The sequence below is a fragment of the Pangasianodon hypophthalmus genome, chromosome 10, assembly GCF_027358585.1.
Source record: "Pangasianodon hypophthalmus isolate fPanHyp1 chromosome 10, fPanHyp1.pri, whole genome shotgun sequence".
NCBI classification, from domain to species: domain Eukaryota; kingdom Metazoa; phylum Chordata; class Actinopteri; order Siluriformes; family Pangasiidae; genus Pangasianodon; species Pangasianodon hypophthalmus.
In genome coordinates this window covers 2,977,189-3,000,105 of record NC_069719.1, presented here as the reverse complement: position 1 = coordinate 3,000,105, position 22,917 = coordinate 2,977,189, and the positions used below count along the sequence as shown (strand labels likewise).

At 38.5% G+C, this 22,917-nt stretch overlaps 1 protein-coding gene across 4 annotated transcripts in view; it reads left to right on the top strand.

The window, feature by feature from the left end:
• Positions 1-22,917, top strand: part of arhgef10 (Rho guanine nucleotide exchange factor (GEF) 10) — an 85,626-nt gene that overhangs the window by 15,909 nt on the left and 46,800 nt on the right. For 3 of the 4 annotated variants that reach the window (XM_026944187.3, XM_034308149.2, XM_053237477.1), the window contains 10 exons: positions 6,509-6,778; positions 6,857-7,108; positions 9,780-9,816; positions 11,181-11,269; positions 11,797-11,853; positions 13,252-13,442; positions 16,759-16,875; positions 21,251-21,362; positions 21,760-21,872; positions 22,621-22,698. In XM_026944187.3, coding sequence (XP_026799988.3) covers positions 6,509-6,778; positions 6,857-7,108; positions 9,780-9,816; positions 11,181-11,269; positions 11,797-11,853; positions 13,252-13,442; positions 16,759-16,875; positions 21,251-21,362; positions 21,760-21,872; positions 22,621-22,698 — 1,316 coding nt within the window. The remainder of the gene's footprint in view (positions 1-6,508; positions 6,779-6,856; positions 7,109-9,779; positions 9,817-11,180; positions 11,270-11,796; positions 11,854-13,251; positions 13,443-16,758; positions 16,876-21,250; positions 21,363-21,759; positions 21,873-22,620; positions 22,699-22,917) is intronic. The other variant, XM_026944188.3, reaches the window with a different exon arrangement.

The following is a 22,917-nucleotide window of genomic DNA, read 5'->3' as shown; positions in this document are numbered from 1 at the left end:
CCAGCGCTGATATGCATCACACACTTTACTGCTTCTTTCCTACACAAATTAGCATGTGACCTCTGACCCTTAACTTCTGATCCATTAGTTTCCAAAGCTAAATGTTTCTATTTTTACTTTACTGATGGTTGCCATGGTTTCATTGATAGCACCAGGCTAGTGTGATACAGCTAGCTACAGACCGTGTGTGTGTGTGTGTGTGTGTGTGTGTGTGTATGTGTGTTTGTGTGTTTGTGTGAACTGCAGGTGTTCAGTTTATCGCTGAATGAAGAGAGAATGTTTCATCTTTCTGCTGCAGGAAACAAAAGAAAGGAAAAAGATAATAATAAATTTTCTTTCTTTTGGATAGCCATTCTCTCAATCTCACACACACACACACACACACACACACAAAACATAGTCTCACACTCTTTTTACCTCAATGACTAAGACGCACACAAATTAGACAAAAAACTACACACACACGCTCTCTCTCAAACATGCTCACACACACAGTGTTACTCATTTCAGCTTCATTTTTCTTTGGGGTAGTCATTCTCTTTCTAACACACACACACACACACACACACACACTAACTACAGAAAGAGCAAAACAGACTCTGTCAGAGACAATCTCTCTCTCACACACACACACTTCAATGGCCAACACACACAACAGAGAGAGAAAAACGGAGTCTGTCAGAAACACAACATACACACTTTCAGTCTCCATCATACTCTCTAATTCAGTGACACACACACACACACACACACGCATATGCACGCATTGAATGTTACTTGTGTCAACTTCATTCTTCTTTAGGGTAATCTCTCTCTCTGTCTCTCTCTCTCCCTCTCTCTCTCTGGTCTCTTTCTTTCTGTCTCTGGTCTCTTTCTCTCTGGTCTGTCTCTCTCTTTCTCTCTCTCTTTCTCTCTGCTGTTCTATTTAATATTCTACAGTCGAGAAATGAGATGGCGTAAAGATGGAGTGTGTAGCGTTATTAATTATTATTTTGCAGTAACAGTTTTGATGTTGGGATTTAAAAAAAAAAAGTCTAAAGTATTTGGAAGGGGCAGATTTATTCAGTTTATATTCATGTTTATTGCGTAAATGTTATTTATGCCCGTCGATCATTCCTACCTTCTATCCCTTGACCTCTGACCTCTCTCACAGTCCTCAGGCTGTGTGTTCAGTCTCGCTGGTTTATCCTGGTGTTTATTAGTGGGTCCAGTTCAGTCCTGTGTGATCCTGCAGCCGCTGCACTGTGCCCTGTAATTACTGAAAGACCAACAGGAGGGAAACTTGAGGTCAAAGGTCACGGGAAGCTTCAGACACAGCACATCCCCCATGTGGAGAGTTTGGATTAGCGTTAGCTGTAGTCAGTGCCTTCATTACCTCTTTGATCTGTCACTATTTGCCAAGGCTGTGACTTTACACCACAACTTCAAGGTGCTGTGCAGAAGTTTAAAACTGATCTGATGGTCTGATCTTTGGTTTTACAGCAAGAGTGGTTGAGAAGAATACATCACTATAACAGATTACTTCCTGTTAACAAAACACAGATTAGTGTGTAGGCATTTCCACACATTATCCAATCAAAGTACAAACTACACAGAAAAACACGTGACAGAACTGTAAGTTTAGAGCTTTTTAGTTTGGACAGAAGGGTTCCAGCTTTTTCGTTTGTTTGGTGCTCAGAGGAAACACGGCATGAAGCCAGCAGGAGTGAGCGATACGTCAAAAATATCATATCACGATACGAGAAGACATTCTTTACAAGATATACATCATTCATGACATTGTAGACATAAAAGTTTTAAATTTTTTTGATGAAATATTATTTAAAAACAGTTTTATTAAAAAAATTTAAAACTTTTATGTCTACAATGTCCATAAAGATAAATTGCTGTAAATGGAAAATGATAAAATAAATAAATAAATAATAATAATAAACTATTAGAAATTGAATAAATTCTAATAATAAAAATTAAAAAAAATTACAAAATTTATCATCAGATAAACTGGTTCCAGGGTATGTAATTTTACTTTTTCTATTTTACAAAAATGAAAAAGATATCACAATATAAATAAAAATTATATTGTGATCAAATTTATCAGGATATCAGTATTATTTGGTCGTATTGCCCAGCCCTAGAACCTGCTACAGCATTACAGACTCGAAACCCTGGGAAAGAAATTAGAGATAATGAATGCAGCTGTGTATCTGTGTGTATGTTTTAGCTTTAGTTTCTCCATGTTATTCTCACACTAGTCAGAAGTGACAAGTCTCTCGCCTCGCTTGTAGTTCGTCTCTTGTGGGTGCGTAGCGTTTTAACCCTGATGAGGAAGAGCAGCTGCCAAAATGTAGCTTACTGCACATGATTTACTACAGCATACCATTTATTTGCCCTTAAAATGTATTTAAAATGATTTCTAATATGTTAATAAAGTGAAATAGAAGTATGAAAAATCGATTGTTCGATATGTGTACATTACGCACCAGGCATTGTATTAGCTTTGTTAGCATATTAGTAGTGTGAGCTAACTCTACTAGCTACATACACTCACCAGAGGCACGACCATATACCTAGATATCTGTACATCTTCATCTAACTAGTTAAACACAAATTAAATAACGCACAAATCAGTGTGAAAATTGGTAGTTTGAGTTACGTGTTACATGCCAGACTTTGTATTAGCTTTGCTAGCAGATTAGCAGTGCTAGTTAACTGTACTATCTACATACACTCTCCTGAGGTACTCTCCTTCCAAGCTTTATGACAGAATAAGATGAAACCACAGTTATAAGATTTTATTCCCTTTTTTTTTTAGTCAAGCTGTACGTAGGAACTAAAATTGTGAGAATGGGAAATGAAAAAATGTTGCACCAAGCAGGCCATACACTTAGTCCAAGCAATTGGTTTGAGGCAAACATTTGGATTTGTTGCATTACCTCGTGCCTAATTTGCATAAATTTGCATAAATCATGGCTCAGTGTTGCATGCTTGCATAGAAAATGAGCTCTGAGTGTGAACTCACCTTTATTAAGCCATCGATGCCTCCTCATGATGTTTCACAGCCTGTAACATCATCCGGTATTAAAACTGTATGTTATTTTACAGGAAGGAAAAAGTGTGAAGATGAATGAAAAGAGGAGAGCCTATCTCTTACATGCTTCTCTGGAATTTCTGTGGAATCTCATTCTCTGCTTCCTCCCTCCTTTCCTCCTCTGTCGTTTCCTCACTATCATGTTGTCACTCCATCTTTCAGCAGAAGAAGAGCAGCACTTTCCCGCTGCTGTAGCTACACGCTCATGCATGTACTGATAGCGTGACTGAACAAAGCAGCATGAAAGAGTGTTTTTGTCATTCGGAGTATTCTTTCCCATGTTACATTTGTTCCTTCACGATGACTCGCTTCTGTTTGCATAATATAACATACCGATCTAGCTGACATGTTTGTTAGAGGCTAGAACATTTGCCACGTAAGCTGTGAGGTCACACTCTGTTAGCTAGGCAATAAATAGACCACCTTGGGGCTGTGCTGTTATAGGAAAATAATCAGCGACATCAGGGGGAGTTACTGTTTCCATCCTGAAGTTGATTATTTTCCAATAACAGCATGTCCTGCAGTGTTTTATTCCTTTTATTCCACTGCAATTTGCCAATGATTACAACTGTTCATTTATTAAAGAATGAGATACTGTACTTTTTATCCACTTATAGTTACATTTAATGTTGTGAAACGTCCGCAGAAGTAGTTCTCACATACGTTATAGCAGCTATAAACAGTCGGAACACCAGCCTCTCTTTTTTTCTCTCTTGAAGTTAATAAGATGGGAAAAAAAAAAAAACGCAGCTTGTCATGTTGGCGAGAAAGCGCAGAAGTGTAAACAACTCGGAAAACTAAAAGTTTTTTAACTGACTGTTACAAAGCGCTGACACTGGTGACTCCTTCCATAGAAGTTAAATAAAAGTCTCCTTTGCTTGGGTGAAAACTGTAGAGCGTGCACTGTACAAGAAACGATAACGCATCAGAACAAGGGCAAAAATGACTCAACACCTTCTGACCAATCAGAATCCAGGATTCAACAGTGCTGTGGGGTGATTAATATGAACTTCTGTCAATCTACAATTGAGCTGGATGGCGCACCAGTGGAGTTCAACATGTTTGTCATGAAACTGTTGTCTAAATAACAGAGTTTTGGGAATATCTACCGCAAAAGTCATGATGGTGTCCTCAGTTTTAATTAAAATCAGGAATCTCAGTGAAAAAACGAACACGATGAAAGTCTTTTTTTGAATGTAGGCTGCTTTTGATTGGAAGTCTGTCCAGTTTGGATTGTCAGATTTCAGGCATGATGTCGCAAACTGTGCAGGCATGATGTCGCAAACAATAACGCAGACTGTGCTAAGTAGTTATAATACGAAAATCTCCAACCCTCTGGCTGTGCGTGTTCTGTCTGGCTGTAGTTCGGGAATCCCCTTTAGCAGAAGGACCCTGGGGAAACCCGTCCCTGTTCCTGGTACAAATCCGTTTCCTGTTAGGACAATTCTGTTTCCTTTCTTCACACACCTCTGTTCTGCCAACGTTTCCCTCATTAATTTCCATAAAAACAACCATATAAACCATCATTTACTGCCTGCTGTGTACTCCATTCAGTACACGTCTCACTTCCTGAGTAATTCCACACTACAGCGCTGTTGAATTCTGGATTCTGATTGGTCAGAAGGTGTTGCTTATGTTTCTATAACAGCAGCTCTGACATTAGTGCAGCTGCAAATCGCAGGTTTATATTAATGCATTCGTTCCGATAAGTTATCATTTCTGGTACAGTCGACTCACATAAACGGTTTAAAAACTGTGTAATCGTGGATACGGGGAACCACTCCATTGTTGATTATTTTCCTGTAACAGCACCACTTGCAGTGTTTTATTCCTTACTTAGCTTGTGACCTGCTTGAATGTTTGAGATGTTAGCACCACATTTTGCTAATGAGCTCCTCAGCAATTCTAGTTAATGGTGCAACTTTACTGCAGATCCCACATCCCGTTTAGCTTCCGAGTACACTTTCTTCAGGAACTTAGATCCACTCTTTATTTAATTATAGATGTTCCGGGTCTTTCCGCAAGGACGCTCTACCTCCTCAAAGCACTGGTGTGGGGAACTGGTTTTAAAAATAGCTGCAGGCCCTGGAGTGATGAAGGAGGCAGCGAGCCTTAACCGCAACTTCACTCCAAGTGTTTCTAAGAATAAAGGACTTGTAGATATGCACATTCTTCACTGTTTTTCTTATGCAGTGTGTCACGTTCAGAACAATGTGAGAAAGCCGATTTAAAACTTAATCAGTGAACCACTTACAAAATAGTTGCAGAATATCTTTGACATGTCCCTTTCTCTTCTTCTGTGATACAAAATTTAATCCTATTTTATAAAAAAAAAAAAAAAAAAAAAAATCTTTTAGGTTTTAGGTAGTTTTAGGTAGTCTGAGAAGCTAGCAAGTGATTAGCTAGGAGCCGAGTTGCTCAGGTTTAGGAGGTGTTCAGATTTATCTAGATTAGCTAGGAGGTGTTCAGATTTAGCTAGGAGGTGTTCAGATTTAGCTAGATTAGCTAGGAGTTGAATAGTTCAGATTTAGCTAGATTAGCTAAATTATTAGCTAGATTATTCTCTCTTTAAAAAGGTTGTGTTTAGATATTTATTAACTCCGGGCTGTCTCTGGTGATTTTACAGAGACCACCACCCAGCAGTCATTAATATTCATAAAGTCACACCTCAACAATCATTAATATTCAGTAGCTTGTAAGTAACAGCTAAACAAGGTTATGTGGTAAGATTTTATACATCATGCCTATTTTTTTTATCTAGAGGTGCCAAAATTTACGGTTCAGCCATGGAATTTATGATTCTTGGCTCCTTGCTATGGTGATGTGGGAGACACCTGTTTTTCTGCTTTTTAAGCTAAAGCAGGGTTCAGAGCAAACGTTCACCTGGTGGAAAAATTCACTGAAGGGGAAAGGACACGGGACGTGAACGATGCTTTTGCTTCTGGTGGCATTTACTTTTGACTTTCCCTAGGTGAACTCTGACCTGTGAATTCATAAGTACAGTCTGGTGAGCCAGTAGAAAATAAGTGGGAGGGACTGTGGTCTTTTTGGTCTGTAAAAAAAAAAAAAAATGGAGGAGTCGCATCAGATATACGCTGGAGGTTTTGCAGTAAAACTCAGAAAATGAACTTTGCTGACTGATTATGGAGAGTTTTGTTTTGGGGGATGAAAAGAGGTTTATTTGCTGCTTTGCTGCAGGAGTTGGCTCATTTCTCCAGACTTTTTTCATTCGTCAGCTTGTGTTAGTGTTATCAATCTCACTAATTAGGAAGCTGTGTGTATCTGTAAGTCATATTTAATGTAGTGTACCACTAGCAGTTACTTCATACAGGAGAATGGTTAAAAAATGATGTTGCAACCCTGAGCCACTTTTCAGCTCCTTTGTCATTTGTCTTGCTCTGTCCTTGTTCATGTCTTCAGTGCTAGATGAGGAAGAAGAAGGTGAACGTTTTGAATTTGATGACGAAGCCCCGGAGGCCGAGCGCCCTCCTTCGTTCCCTCCTGCTCTGGATTACGACCCTTCAGGCTGTCCGGGTTCGGAAAATGCGGAGGCTGATCTCCCTCCACCACCACCGCAGACCTGTCCGTCTGCTCCTCACGGTGACTTCCCTCCACCTCCTGAGGGGGCACAAATTGAGGGCGGTGCAGATAAGGAGCTCCCTCCGCCTCCAGAGGGTGCTGATACACAAGGTAGGATTGTAGATCTACTACTGCTGCTGGAGAGTGGGTGGGAATTGTACATGATTTATCTGTTTTTCTGACCAATAGGGAATCCCGGGTCCCGACCCAAAGTCAACCCATACTCAGTGATCGACATTTCCCCCGAGAGCCCGCCTCTACTGTCTTTCCCAGCCAATGGGAATGAAGGTGATGCCCAGGAAGTACCCAGCAGCCCCATTGTGCCCTCTGGATACTCAGTGCCCGTGCCCTGCGGCTACGCCACGCCCTCCAGCGTCCCGATTATCACCCCCACCTACACCACTCCTGTCATCATCAGACACTTCTCAGTGGATGAAGAAGGTAAAGAGAAACAGATTTCCTCTTTTTCATTACGTTCCCATTTAATTTGTATGTCTTGGTGCATGGCTAAAATAATTTTGGATGAAAAGAGTAAATAATGGCGCCCTCTGGGAGATACCCTCGCTCCGCCCATGGATACCATCATCTCATTGCAATTTCTTTTTTCTTTTGCCAATTTTTTTGCCAACAAATTCCAAAATCCAGATGGAAACTCTCTTCTCCCTCTCTCCTCTCTCTCTCTCTTTATGTTTTGACACGAGGGTTTATTTAGCAGAACATTGCCTGTGATCAGGGTTTCCTGTTTTCTCCAAAAGTGTTGCTGCAGCTCTGTTCCTAACACACTTACTCTTCATTCAGCTTTTATGCCAGCTGTTTAAATGTATTAATATATACAGCTCACTTTTCATATTGCACATATGAAGGTAAACAATCTACAGTCTACTTATTCCCTGATTTTCATTTCTGATTTCATTTTTAATTTCAAAATAATTCTTTAATTTTGTTTTATCATGCTTTATAAATTAACAGTAAATGTAGAGCAGTCATTGCAACATTTATGTTTTCCATTTTTTTAACAGAATTATAGGACTGCCCTTGCTAATTAGGACTTGTGCGAATTATTTGTCAAAAAATGGAACAATATAAAATAATAAAATGAATTTTTTTCGAATTGGGCAGATCTGATCATAAAGCACAAATGTGGCCTAAACATGTAGACCACAGTGGCAGTTTACTCTGAAATAGTACTGATGATATTTTATAGCTTTTAGGAGGAAGAAGCCACACCTATATTATTGGGACAGATTGCCAGAGAGGCCACGCCTCCTTCACTGTGAGACTGACAGACACAGAGACCACGCCTCCTTTACTGACACTGACAGACACAGAGGCCACGCCTCCTTCACTGAGACTGACACACACAGAGACCACGCCTCCTTTACTGTGACTGACACACACAGAGGCCACGCCTCCTTTACTGACACTGACACAGAGACCACGCCTCCTTTACTGACACAGAGACCACGCCTCCTTTACTGACACAGAGACCACGCCTCCTTTACTGACACAGAGACCACGCCTCCTTTACTGACACTGACACAGAGACCACGCCGCCTTTACTGACACTGACACAGAGACCACGCCTCCTTTACTGACACTGACAGACACAGAGACCACGCCTCCTTCACTGAGTCTGACACACACAGAGACCACGCCTCCTTCACTGAGTCTGACACACACAGAGACCACGCCTCCTTCACCGTGAGACTGACAGACACAGAGACCACGCCTGCTTTACTGACACTGACAGACACAGAGACCACGCCTCCTTTACTGAGTCTGACACACACAGAGACCACGCCTCCTTTACTGAGTCTGACACACACAGAGACCACGCCTCCTTCACTGTGAGTCTGACACACACAGAGGCCACGCCTCCTTCACTGTGAGACTGACAGACACAGAGACCACGCCTCCTTCACTGTGAGACTGACAGACACAGAGACCACGCCTCCTTTACTGAGACTGACAGACACAGAGACCACGCCTCCTTCACTGACACTGACAGAGTGGCCACACCCATTTCACTGACACTTAATAAAAAGGCCACACCCCCTTCACTGAGACTGGCGAGTACAGAGACTTCTTCACTGAGACTGATGGGTGCAGAGGCCACACCTCCTTCACTGGAACATAAAGTCATGTGGGTTTTGCTTCGAGTCTCATGTTTCTCGACATCAGATCCTCGTGGTTTGATGCAGACGATTTGGTTTGGACGCTTCCTCTGTCCAAAAATGTCTGGTGTGGTTTGGGATGGAACTTTTTTAACCTCTCTCTGGAATGTTTGGAATATGAAATTGCAGGATGGAAGACACTTGATTTTACTCCACAGTGTGTATCCATGTTTCAGCTTTGGATAACAGGAATGATGTTGGGGAAAGAGCAGCGAGTTGTTTAGGTGTCTAGTAGCTGTACATAGATTACAAACTAAATAAGCAAATAGCTTTCATGCAGATTATAGTCAAGACTCATGGAAACGTCACGTGACAGATAACTAACTGGGTCACAGAAACACTCAGATCTCCTAAAAGATGTGCAGTTTCTCCACTGTATCTAAATGCAAGTATGATGCTGCCCCCTGGTGGTGGAAATATCTTACAGCTGTTTGTTAGATATAGAGCAACATTTGAGCAACATGTTTATTCAGCTTCAGTGGAAAGAAAGGTTTTATTTTTCTGCTTGCTTATCTTGTGAATAATAATAATCATAATCATAATTTTACTTTAATAACACGTAGTGTACATTCATAACAGCTCTCATTTTTAATCGTTTTCCAATCATATTTATGTAACAAAAAAAGGTTTTAGGAAGGTGTTAGTGATGTTAGTGACTGTCCTGTTCCCTCAATCTCTTATTTCCAACTGTGCACATGCGCACACACACACACACACACACCTGCCATCCTTCATTTCCATCAATATTGTTTATATTTTTAATGATTGATGAGGATAAATGATATTGCTTATTTCTGAATAAACTGATTAATATAAATCTGAAGTGGTATCCAGGCTTATCGGGACATTCATTGCATGTCGTGATGACAAAAAAATGACAAAATAAAAGTTTAGATATATATCATATAACTAATGTTCTTTTTTAATTTCCTCTGCAGTGACTGTTGTGGGGGCGGGGCATACTCTGACTGACGGGTGAGTGTTTTTATTGTATTGTTTGTTCATTTCCTCATAAGGCTCATTACAGACTGAAGAATACACACACACACACACACACACACACATGCAGTTATATTAGACATACATTTGTAGATGTTTTTAATTAAATGTTAATTAGTGTTTCATCTGCACAGTTTTCTGATTTTTACTTTTTTACATGATAGTTTCCTAATAATGGGACCCGGATGTAGGAAAGCATTCCCTGGGTCCTGTCTTAATTGCTAATGTTTGCTAGAAAAGCATGGTTGAATTCTGGATTCTGATTGGTCAGAAGGTGTTGATTCATTTTCTATAACAGCAGCTCTGACAGTAGTGCAGCTGCAAATCCCAGGTTTATATTAATGCGCTCGTTCTAATACGTTATCGTTTCTATAGTAACGGCTCATTCACAGGGACTTGTACAGCAGATGCTTCACAAAAATGGATTAAAAAATCGTCAATATGGTGAAGTTTTCTGTAAGGAGATGTTTTTTTTGTTTTTTTTGACATTTAATGAAAGAGTCTCCGGTGTCAGAGGTAAAACTGTAACTTTAAATTTTCCGACATCTTGAGGACAGAGGAGTTTACACTTAGCTGTTTCTCAGTAACGTGACAAGCTGTGTTGTGTTTTTTTTTTTGTCTTATTAACTTTAAGCAAATTAGGTGAATAAAGAGAGGCTGGTGAGGGAACGACTGATTATAGCTGCTATAACGTAAGTGAGAACAGGAACGAATTTGCAACTCAAGCATTTCACTGCTCAGACCTTTCTCAGATAAGACAAAGATTTTGTGCTATGGCTTTCAAAATGGCCGTCTCACTAAACCCACTCTAGTTTTCTGAAATGCTCCCTGTCTTAAACCTTAACACTTTTTTTTTTTTTTTTTTTTGGGTTGTGAGTTGAGATCTTAGATCGCATAATGTGACCCGTTCATCAGTGACTGATTTAGTGCCATTGTGACCAAAGACAGTCAATGACAAAATTCTGGCTGTGAGAGAAATTTCTTTATTAATAAAATCTCAGCGTGTAAGCGCTGCAGCGATGCTCGTCTAAAACCCATAGGAGGATGCCAGACTCATTGTCAGCTACAAAGTACGCTATTGGTGATGGTGAAATGTATACGAAACATGCTAATCGACAGAAAAAATATTCCATTCTCCATTTTCTGATTGATGATGTGAGCAGAAAGTAGACATTTTATTTGATCACAGGTCTATCGTTAGAGGATCTTTATCATATAATCTGACATGAAGAACACACGCTGTCACACAGTCTTTTATAGACTTCAGCCCATGTTTTATTAGAAACTCGTAGAATTTGATAAGTAATAATCTAAACCGACTTTACTCGTCTCGCCTACAGCGTCTTCACTGAAGAATATCCAGCCATAAGAGAGGAAGATGCTCTGGCTAAGTGGGCTTCGGATCCTGCCAACACGGCCTGGATGGAGAGTAAGACCTCGTTTTATTCACTTTTATTCGTTTTATTGACAAAATGTTTAGTCTGAACTCTCTGATTGCAGCTGTGCTGATAAATCCATGAAGCTTTTAGCATATACATTTCTTTAAAGGGAATCTCTCCACATTCTGTGTTTTTGTGCCTCTTTTCATCAATAAGATATTTTTTAAAATTCCTAATACTAAAAATGGAAGGAACCTGTTTTTTTAAGCTGTATTTCATAAGTTTGTCCTGACTGATGAAATGTAAACAGTTTTTCTGAAGTAGATTCCCAGACCCAGAAGATTTCCTTCCTCTTCTGCAGAGGAAGTTGTCCTCCGACAGGACTTTCCTTCAAAGCAGCGGCATCCGCTCAAGTCTGACTGCTGCATGAGATTATATGCACACAAACACATACGCGCACACACCCGTATACGCACACACACACGTATACGCACACACAGGCTGTCTCTATCCTACTCGATAAAGATATGAGGATTTAGGACATGGGTATGTGTGTGTGTTTGCCTCTGCATTTCAGATCCAGATGAAGTTATTTATGACGACGTTCCGAGAGAGAATTCGGGATCCACTACAGGTTGGTGTGTCCGTGTTCCTGCTCCCTCTGTCCGTCTGTCTTTCTTTCTCTTACTTCTGCATTTCACTCTGCTCGCTGTTTGCTGCCACTGTGGCGTCTTTACACATTTTGAATAGACTGAATATCCAAATTCCAAATATCCAAATATTGACCAAATTGATCTTAAAGCAAACAGTTATAGAAAAGGTGTGTTAATTTACCGTGATGCATTAGCACAATATAGCACAACAGGAAGGATTAAACTTAAACTAATAAATTTAACTGATAAACTACTAAACCAAAGCTACTAACTTCAAACTACTTAACTTACACTACTAAACTTCTAAACTCAAAGTGCAAAACTGCTACATATAAAGAGATGATAGACAAACCTACTAAACAAACTCAAAATGCTAAAATTAAACTACTGAACTCAAAGTACTGAACTGTTAAACTCAGTGCTAAACTCAAACACCTGAACTGCAGCTCAAACTGATAAAGTACTAAACTGTTCAACTCACACTTATAAGCTGGTAAACTCAAACTACTGAGCTTAAAATACTAAACTTTTAAATGTTAAAGTCACTGCTAAATTCAACTGAACTGCAACTCAAACTACTGAACTGCCCAAGTCAAACTCACTAGCTGCTAAACTCAATCTCATAAGATGCTAATCTCAAACTACTGATCTTGTAGCTCAACTCAAACTGATCATTTCAAACTAATAAACTCAAACTACTGAAATGATAAAATCAAAATACTAAGCTGATGAACTGCAAAGCTCAAGCTTCTAAACTGAAATTCAGATTAGTAAGCAGCTAAACTCGAACTGCTCAATTCAAACCAGTAGTTTGCGCAATGCAACCTATTAAACTGCTCAACTCAAACTACTGAACTGATAATGAAATTGCAAATCTGCTAACATCAAGCCACTAAATTGAACCTCAAACTAATACACTGCTCAGCTCAGACTAATCAACTCTGAGTACTACACTCAAACTGCTAAATAACTAAACTCAAACAGTTCTACTCAAAATATTAAACTGCTAAACTCAAGCTTCTAAACTCAACCTGCTAATCTAATCAAATCTAAAACTACTAAAACTGCTCATCTCAAAGTACTGAACTACTTCATTTTTGTCAAGATCATTAATAACGTTCCCAAGTTAAGCTTACAGTGTAAAATTTGTGGTATAATTTGTCCAGTCAGCATGTCTAACAGTGGAAGTGGCGTGACTGTGTGTGTGTGTGTGTGTGCGTGTGTGTGTCAGGCTCTCATAGTGGGTAATATTCTATTAATAATATTTCAGTAAAGGCTAAATATTCAGTTTCATTTCCTCAGAAACAGCAGTGAAGAGTGTGTTGGACATGGTGATGCTAATTGTGTGTGTGTGTGTGTGTGTGTGTGTGTGTGAGCAGACGTGGATGAGATGATCTATGATGATGTGGAGCTGGGTGAGGAGGGAGGCAGCAGCTCTGTGGAGAATGGATGGAGCTCCAGCGAGTTCGAGAGCTACGACGAAGAGAGCGATGGAGAGACCGGGCACGGAGAGAACGGCCTCCTCCCCAACGCTTACATCCGCCGACACACACCCAGCACCAAAACACACGTATGCACACACACACACACACACACACACACACATACACACACACACACACACACTGCTTCATCTGCCAACACACACCAAAACATAATAGTATGAGACAAAAACAGATAATAATTTCAATAAATGATCATCACATTACGTTATTATTTTTATAACATAATATGGTTTAGTAATAATTCTGAAAATATAATAATAAATCTGGCATAATTTCATTAAGCACACATTATGTAGCAGGTGTGTACATGGATAAAATATGGTACAACAATTCAGCAATCCTCAGTCCTGCAACAATCCTGTAATTCTTTAAGAATACAACGTGCCAACAATTTCACCAAAATCCAACAATATTCCTAGAATAATACAACAATTCTCCATTAACCCACCAAAGATCCTGCAACGACCTTTGATCAAGCCTCTATCATTCTACTAAATCTGATAGCCCTCCAAACAATGCTGCAAGAATTCAACAGTACGTCAAGTACAATCCAACAATTCTCAATCTTGCCAAAATCCTCAAACAAACCGCAACAAATCCTCAAACAAATCGCAACCAATCCCCAAAGTCCTAGAGTGATCCTCAAACAATCCTTAAAATCCCTGAAAATTTCTCTAACATTCATTAAATTCTTCAACAATGCAGTCCTTGAAGTCTTCAACAATTTCTCATTAATCTTCAAACAATCCCTCAAAAAAATTCCAAGAATCTAACAATCTTCCAACATTCATTGGTTCTTAAAATCCATCAAAAGTTTTCCAACAATTCTCCAACAATATTCCATACATGCAACAGTCATACAGAACTCCAGCAACAAGCTTTCAATTTTCCAACTATAATGCAACTAATCCACCAATAATCCTCAAACAAGTCTCTATCAATCCTGCAAATTCTCCAAAAATCTGATAATCCTCCAACAAGTCTTAATTTTACTCAAAAGCACAAAATCTTCGAATTCAACAATCCTTGTAACAATTCGACAGTAATCCTGCAACAGTTAATGAAAATTATCTAACATCCAGTAACCCTTAAACAGTCATGCAAAAGTCCAGGAAAAGTCTCCAACAATTCTCCAATCAAGCCTCTATCAATCCCCCAAATCCTCAAACAATCCTTCAATGTAAAATCATTTTAACAACCTTACAGTACTCCCTCATCAATTCTTCAACAATCCTCCAAATAAAATTCCTGCAACAATGCTCTATCTCTCCAACAATACTGCTGCAAGCTTGCAATAATCTACTAACACTCCTGCCAAAATCCTACAACAGTCCTGGAAGAAACCAACAATCCAGCAAATATTCCGGAAATTTACAGAATACAGAAATATTCCAAACATCCCATCGCCCTCAATGACGCAAAACTCCAGCAACCATCCTTCAGTTCTTTGACAATACTGCAGAACTCTTGCAATAATTGGCCAAATGTCAATCCTGCAATAAACCTACAAGAATTCTGCAATAATTCAACAACTCATAAATCTAGCAACAATCCTCAAAGTCATTGATCACCAAAATCCTCCAGAAACTGGATGATCCTTTAACAATGCTCCAACATTCCTCAATTTTGCAAAAAAAAAAAAATTCCCATAGTTGTTAGTTTTTGTTGTGGAGTTTATTTTGTATTAACAAAAGTTCAGAAATAAGGGGAAAATGGTACTGTAATACCAGAGCCACAAGAGGAAAATCCTGATCCAGCATGTGCTGTGACATTTACAGTGAGACTAAACTGTTAGTATTTTTTACAGGATGCCTGCTACTCTGTTACTTACGGTAATGTACACATTTGTTAGAAAATCCCACAGCTACACTCGTGTAAACTTAAAACTGTAAAATAATAACACAAAAATATTGTGTTTGGGTCTTTTGGTCCTTTTACACCATTTGCAAGGATATCCATATGCAAAGAAAATACATTAACATATATTTTTTCAAAATATGTGTTGATAAAATGTAAAAAAAATATATTCGCATGTATTTTTGACATATATAAAAAATAGTGCTAGTCCATATATTTTATATATGTTGAGATACTGTGAATGTATTTTGAATTTTTTTTAATGCTAACCCTGTGCTAACACCTGGAGAGACGAAACGAGACAAAATAGTCAGTTGAGAGAGAGTTGGCGATGCAAAGTGGGCGGGGCAAAATATAAAGGATGTGATGTGGCGAGTGCCAATAGGAACGAGGGACAGTGATGTGTTTATTTATTTAACTGGGAAACATTATGAACATTAGGCATCGCATATTTTGGATATGATCAAATATATGTACATGTTTTTCTTGCATATGGAGACTGATATTTTTTGGGGCTTCAGTTCATGAAATATTAAACCAGACCAGGATGTTTATAGGTCTGAAGTGTTGTTTTAGGGGTAGTACTACCAGAGTACGGAATTATAAATTCCCACAGTTTACGTAATAAAAAGATATTCGCATCAGTTCCTTCTTTAAGGAGACAGAATTTCAGACTGAATCTTACGGCGTGTTCAAATAATAAAACTGAAATTCATTGCTATTTTAGCATAGTTATTAAAGTCATAAAAGCACTGTTGCTAGGCAACTAGGAAATAGGAACACTGAGTATACGCTAGCTATTAACTATGGGTTAACAGTTTAGCATGTAGGCGTAACTAACGGAGAACGTTCTTGAACGAGACGTTCATATAGGTTTAGGTTCTCTGAACATTAGCCTGTTAACACGTTGCTGCAATGTTCTGAAAAATGATCATGTAGTTGTAACACAAACAACATTCCTTAATACGACGTTTCTAGTTTAAAAAAAAACTATTACGGAAACACTTGTGTTAGTGCGACTACAACAACCAATGTTGCAGCAGCGTTGTAGGAACGTTTATAAGTGTTACGCCCAGAAAATCTGACCGATGGATCGTCAAATCTTTTCAGAAATTTTGCTATCATAAAATCGAGACCGTCCTGATCTACAGACAACGTAAAGACACAATGATCATGAAAATGAGACAAAACTGCAAGGAATATTATCATTCTCCTCAAATATGCTGAATTACTAAGAAAAGTGGAATCATCTCTTAAACATGGTGACCACACGACTGCTTTTAGACATTGCGATACAGTCTTAGGTGAATTATTATTGAGGAAGTAGCGTACACACACTATATTTCTATTGTGTACGTATATCAGAGCAAAAAGTTTTAGTAATGAAGCCTTTCACCTGCAGCGACTTTTCAGGAAAATCAACTGAAAAGGGCACTGAATGACAGTGATTGTAAGTGAATAGTGTGTGTGTGTGTGTGTGTGCGAGTGTGTGTGTAATGCCCCGCTCTGCTGCTCTCTACGCAGCTCTCTCAAGATCTGACACGCTTGAAAGAGCACTATGAGCGAAAGGTGAAAGATCTCATGGCGAATGCAGTGGGCGCGGTCGAGCTGCAGCAGCTCAGACACAAACATGAGCAGAAGGTAAAAAATAAATAAATAAATAAATCAGTCCATCCTTCTGTCCATCCATCTATCCATCTTGTTCTTTCCCCTGTTTAACACGCTGCTGGTGGTGGGTCTCTCGTCTCACATCTCACGGCCCTCCATCGTCACTGTGGTCGCATGCTAGTGTTAGCGTCTCTGTGGCTACGTTTCCATCCAAATGTTTAGCAAAATTTTACAAAAAACTCTACTGATGTCGACTTTCCTCTTGGCTGAATCCCTGTCGCTATCTTAAAAGCCATTTTACTTAATTAGCTCAAGTGAAGTTTGTTAGGCAAGTCCTAGCGTAGACTTAATCTTACCCAGAAGGCGTTGCAGTCTGATGCAGTGACAAGTACAACAGTTTAGAAATTAAAATATCTACAAAATACTAATACAAATTAACCTAATACTGCATCTGTATATGGCACCTCAGTTTATTCAGATAACTGTTTAGCATGCTAGCTAGGTAGCAAACTGGATTTATTAGCAAAGTACATCAGTACAGAAGCAGTTGGCTACAGAAAATTCATGCTAACTATCTGGTTTGATTTCTAGTCAGCTACCCAGTTAGCTAGATAGCTACTTAGTGCTAGTTTTATGTAGTTGTAAGTACTACATCTGTACCTGACTGCTGATTAAACTTTGTGTCCTTTTTCAGCCAGCTAATTTGCAAGCTAGCTAGCAAATCAGCTAGTTAGCTGACAGATATTTATTACCATATTGTGCTAACTGTTTAACAAACTGCTTAACACATTAGTGAGTATAGAAGCTAGGTAGTAAATCATTATTAAGAAGTTTATAAAAAAAGAAGTTTTATTTACAAGCTAACTAGCTAATAAACAAACTAGCAAGTGTGCAACCTAGCTAGCAAACCTGGCTAGCTGGGTAGCACAAGTTTTACATAGCCAACTACTTTGAAAAAATTAAAACAATTTTATTATTTTTAGTCTTCTAATGTAACTAACACTATCTGCTTGACACATTAGCGAGTGTGCAAGCTAGCTATCAAATCAACTCTTGCACATTAGGGATAAATCTAAGTCTATATTTACATCTAGACATCTGTAAAGCTGCTTTGTGACAATGTCCGTTGTTAAAAGCGCTATATAAATAAAATTGAATTGAATTGAGATGAAATCAAGAGTTAGCATGGATTTTTTAGTCGACTACATTAGCTGTACAAAACAGACAAACTATCTGTTTAATGTGCTAGTGAATGTGCTAACTAGCTAGCAAGACATCATAGCATATGTTTTGTAGTCAACTACCACAGAAATTGCTTTTGTGTTAAACATGGCCTAGCAGATGCTAACTGTTAAAACAGTTGTGTGCTAAATGGCAGTAAAATGCAAACTGGAGAAACTGGAACATTTATTTACCACATCATTTAATTACATTAAAATTTCTGAGGGGAATTTTATAGGGAGAAAAAACTAAAACAGGCGGATGGAAACTTTGTTGTGTGTGTGTTTGTTTGTTTGTTTTGTGGGTGTGGTCTTTGTTGGTCCTTCTAATTTGTGTTGCTTTGCATGTCATCAAGTGTTGTTGATCACTACAAGCACATGTTGTGTAGTGACTGCTCCAGCAGTTTCAGGTTTTGGACTTCTTTGTGGGGTTTTTTTTTAAATTATTTTTTTTAAAGACAGTCAACCCTCCACATTCACGGCAGTTAGGGGTGCAGGACCCCCGCGAATGTGGAAAAACCACAAATATCTCCAGACCCCATATTTAACACACAAAAAAAGTAAGACAATACACTGCACTACAACAGTATGTTTCATAAAGTATCAGCAGTGAAGACTAACACACACACACACACACACACACACACACAGAGTGAGAGAGAGGCAGTACAGTACATGTACAGTATTTAGATATCAGTAAAATTATTAACGTTTATAACCTACACTTTAAAGGTGCAAAAAGTTGAGAGAAACGCGAGATACGCCGCACATTGAGAGACAAAACAGGTGAGTGAGGCTGGCTAGTACCGAGACAAAGAGCGTGGCGTCCCCAAACAGAGTGCGTAGTCCGCAGTTCTTTAGTTTACCGAAACTTTTTACAAAATGTAACTTTTTATAATAAATTTGTGTGTATATTTATGGTAGTAAATGATAAATAGATTAATAATACATATATTTTATGCATTTATGACCTACTAAATTTTGCAAAACTCCAAAAAAAAATCCCATTTAATTATAGATGGCAAACTTGCGAGTAATCAAATTCGCGAACGTTAAACCTGCGAATGTGGAGGGCCGACTGTATAATGTGAATATTCTTGATTTCTACAAAAAATATATACATCTGAAGCCTGAACACGAGGATTTCATTCATGTTTGTTCCTGAGACCTGGGTAATTCACCAGATCCTACAAGAACATGAAAAATCTAGCGATTAGGCTTGTGGATATACTCATTATAATTAACCTTCTAGTTTTAACCTGATTAAAGATCTTCTTTTGAGCTGAGTGTAAGTACATATACCACAGCGTGGTTGAATTCTCCAATCTGATTGGCTGTGCGTTATTTTTGTATAAGTGCATGTCTCGGACTGTATTTCCGGCTGTAACATGAACGACAGGTTTATATTAATGCACTTGTTATTAATCCAAATTTCTATAGTAACAGCTCATTCACACATTAGATAGATACGTATAGAGAGAGAAACAGACAGAGAGAGAGAGAGGGAGAGAGATGCTGGTGAGGAAACGACTGTTTATTGCAGCTATAACGTAAGTGAGAACAGGAACTTACTTGTCTCTCGGACGTTCCACAACATTAAATGTTAACTATAAACCATTACAATGCACGACATGTCATTTATTAATAAAATGAAACATTGTAATAGCTGGCAGATCGCTGTGGTATAAGCGGAACAACACACTCCAGACCATGCTGTTATAAGAAAATAATGCACTTCGGGCTGGTAACGGCACTCTGCTTCACGTTGTGTCTCATCACACCACCCCGACATGGATAACCTTCGTATTACTCCATGGTCTGTCATGTTATTCTTTACTTTGGTAAATTTATTCACTGAGCTCCAGAAAATGTCCAGAAAATTTTATAAAAAAGATTTTATATAGTAGATTCTCGATAGCATTTTGACATGTTGAGCTGCTGCTGCAGTCATTTTTTCCTCTGTTTTTCCCCATGTGTCTCATTATATGGTAAAGCTCCTACATTAAACACTCTTCACTTCACCTTGATGTTTTTATCCATGACTACATTTCATAGCTCCAGACACGATGGGTCATAGCCTGGTTTTGTCTTTGGTGTGGTTGTTCCTCGCTCATCTACACTGTAATAATAATGATAGTGGTTATAGTTAGGGGCTGTTGTTAGGGTTTAAGGTATGAGAGATGATGATGAGGTGATGAAAGTGTGGGTGTGTTTAGGGATTGAGGATAAAGTTAGGGTTTGTGGTATGATGATTGGTGGGTGAGTTAGGTTTAGGAGCTAGGATTTAGGGTTTACGGTTTGAAAGTGAGCAAATTGGTGTCTGAGTTATTAATTAAGCAGCTTGAATTACATCTTTAAAACCAAAAAAAAAAGGTTTTTGCATTTGTAATAAATATAGTTAATTGTCATTAAATAAATCCTTGTTTCATATTAGAAAAGTTGCGCATACACTGACAGATTTTATTTCATATTAATGAACTTAAAACTTTTTCAATTTAATTTAAGCATGTGAGAGAGGGACGAGGGGGCGGGGCTTCCAGGCAGTGTACGTTAATATCAGAGAGTTCAAAACACTTGTACAAATGTCAGTCATTCCAGAGTAATATGCCAATTAGTTCATCTGCTGTTTTTATTGGAGGGGGAATGAAGACTGCTCTTTTGGCTTACTTTTATGTGGTACTAGTGTAATCTAATGTTAAATTGTGGAGTTCTTACACAAAATGTTTAAAAGTTAGCAAGTCTGGTGATATAATCAGAGTAAACATCCCTGGATATCGTGGCAGTGTAAAACTGTCTAGAGATCTAGAGATGATTAAATCGTTATATCACACTAATCACTATCGCACTAAGACTAATTCAGACTTATTTTTAATTCTTGTCTTTCTTTCACCCAAATTCACATGCAGGATTTCTGTACATGGACATACTGTTTTCTCTGTAGCTTCAGAAACCTTCTGAAGTTCATCTGGAGATTAGCTCTTTTGGCTCTCATATTATTCAGACTCATGAATGCCTTGTTAATTAGGTTTTATGAGTGGAACCAAGTGGCAGGAGAACGCTAAAGTGTGCTGTGCAGTGGCCCAACAGTCTGGATTAATATCATTCCAGTCATAAAGTCTCCCTGAATTAATAATAAATCATATACATGAGATTGCTTGACTGACTCATGTTTGTTCCTATGGAAACAGATGCAAAAGCTGGTGAGGGCGGCCAAGCACGGCACCAAAGACGGCCTGGAGAAAACTAAAGCGGCGGTGAAGAAGGGAAAGTCCTTCATTCGAACCAAATCTTTTGGTCACGGTAGGAGTTCTGCATGTACCCTTACGCTTTCCTGTTTCTTCTTAACATGACAAGCTGCATTTCTTTTCATATTAACGTGGGGGCAGCATCACACCACTCCATCACTGATTAGTTTTCTATAACAGCTCATCCACAAGTGTTTCATTCGTTACTTAACACTCTTGGTCCTGTTTGGTTCCATCTAGGTGAACTTTTTTTAATGTTGGTTAGTTGTATAAAGCACTAAATAACTGCCAGCACAGAAAAGCTGATAAGGACCTGAGCAACTGATTTCTGATTCATTTTTCCCTTCATTTCAAAACATCACATTAAGATCCACAAAAATCCAAAAGTCAATGTTAAAGCTAATCTCTGTAGGTCTTTTTTAAAATCTGTTTTAACCCTTTGTGTGTTTTAGAGAGGAAGGCATCATGTTTTGAGGAAGAGCCATCCGAGCTCTTCATCGAGGTGGAGTGTTTAAACGTGGAACCTGTGTTAGGCCCCGCCCCTGAGGGCCTCTCGCAACAGCAGGTACACACACACACATACACACATATACACACACACACACACACACACACACACACTTGAACATTCAATATAGGCACAACTAACATTTAATTTACTATTTTTTGCTTTGCAACATGACTGTGAGTTTGAGAAAGGTTCTATAAAAATTAAATGTTGGTAATTTGATAAACTACAACTTTATATAATGTTAAAATAATGATTTAAAGATGTTGAAAATTCCTATAAAATAACACACGCCAGTATAATTTTATAAGGCCTAAAATAAAACAGACACCAAGTTAAAAAGAGTTTTATATTTGTCAAATTGTCAATCTTTAATAATGAGCAGAAACAGTAATACACATTGATAAACAATAAAAAAGATAGTGTGTGGTATATATGGTATAAATTGTTATATGAATTAATGTCACTGAGGTGCCTCCTTAAACAAATTTTATTCAAGATTTACAATGTGAAAATATATCAAATGATTTCAGTATTACTCAGTGTAATGGGTATTTTTCAGTTAAATCAAATTTTTTTGGTTAGTGAGCAAAAACCCCAAGATATTGATTTTTCATGCAAAACACCCAACAGTAGCTACACTACGATCGTACCTCAGTGTCTGTATACATTGTATATAGTAGTTAAAAAATTGTGTCTAAATCTAACCAAAATTGTACAGTGTAAACCCTGTTTTAGGCATTAAAGTAAATGAAATATTTTATGTTGTGTGTGTGTGTGTGTGTGTGTGTGTGTGTATCAACAGGTGGTGAGGAGATGTATTCTGGAGTCAATATTAGAGAGTGAGAAGAATTATTTAGACTCGCTGAAGAGAATATTAGAGGTATGTGTAAGTGTTAGCTGCTGAACATTCAGTGCTTATTTAGTGGAAATTATATAAAACAGTAGCATTGGCATTAGTGTGTGAGTCTGACATACACAAAGGCCACGCCTCCTTCACTAAGACTGACACACACAATGGCCACGCCTCCTTCACTAAGACTGACTCACACAAAGGCCACACCTCCTTCACTAAGACTGACACACACAAAGGCCATGCCTC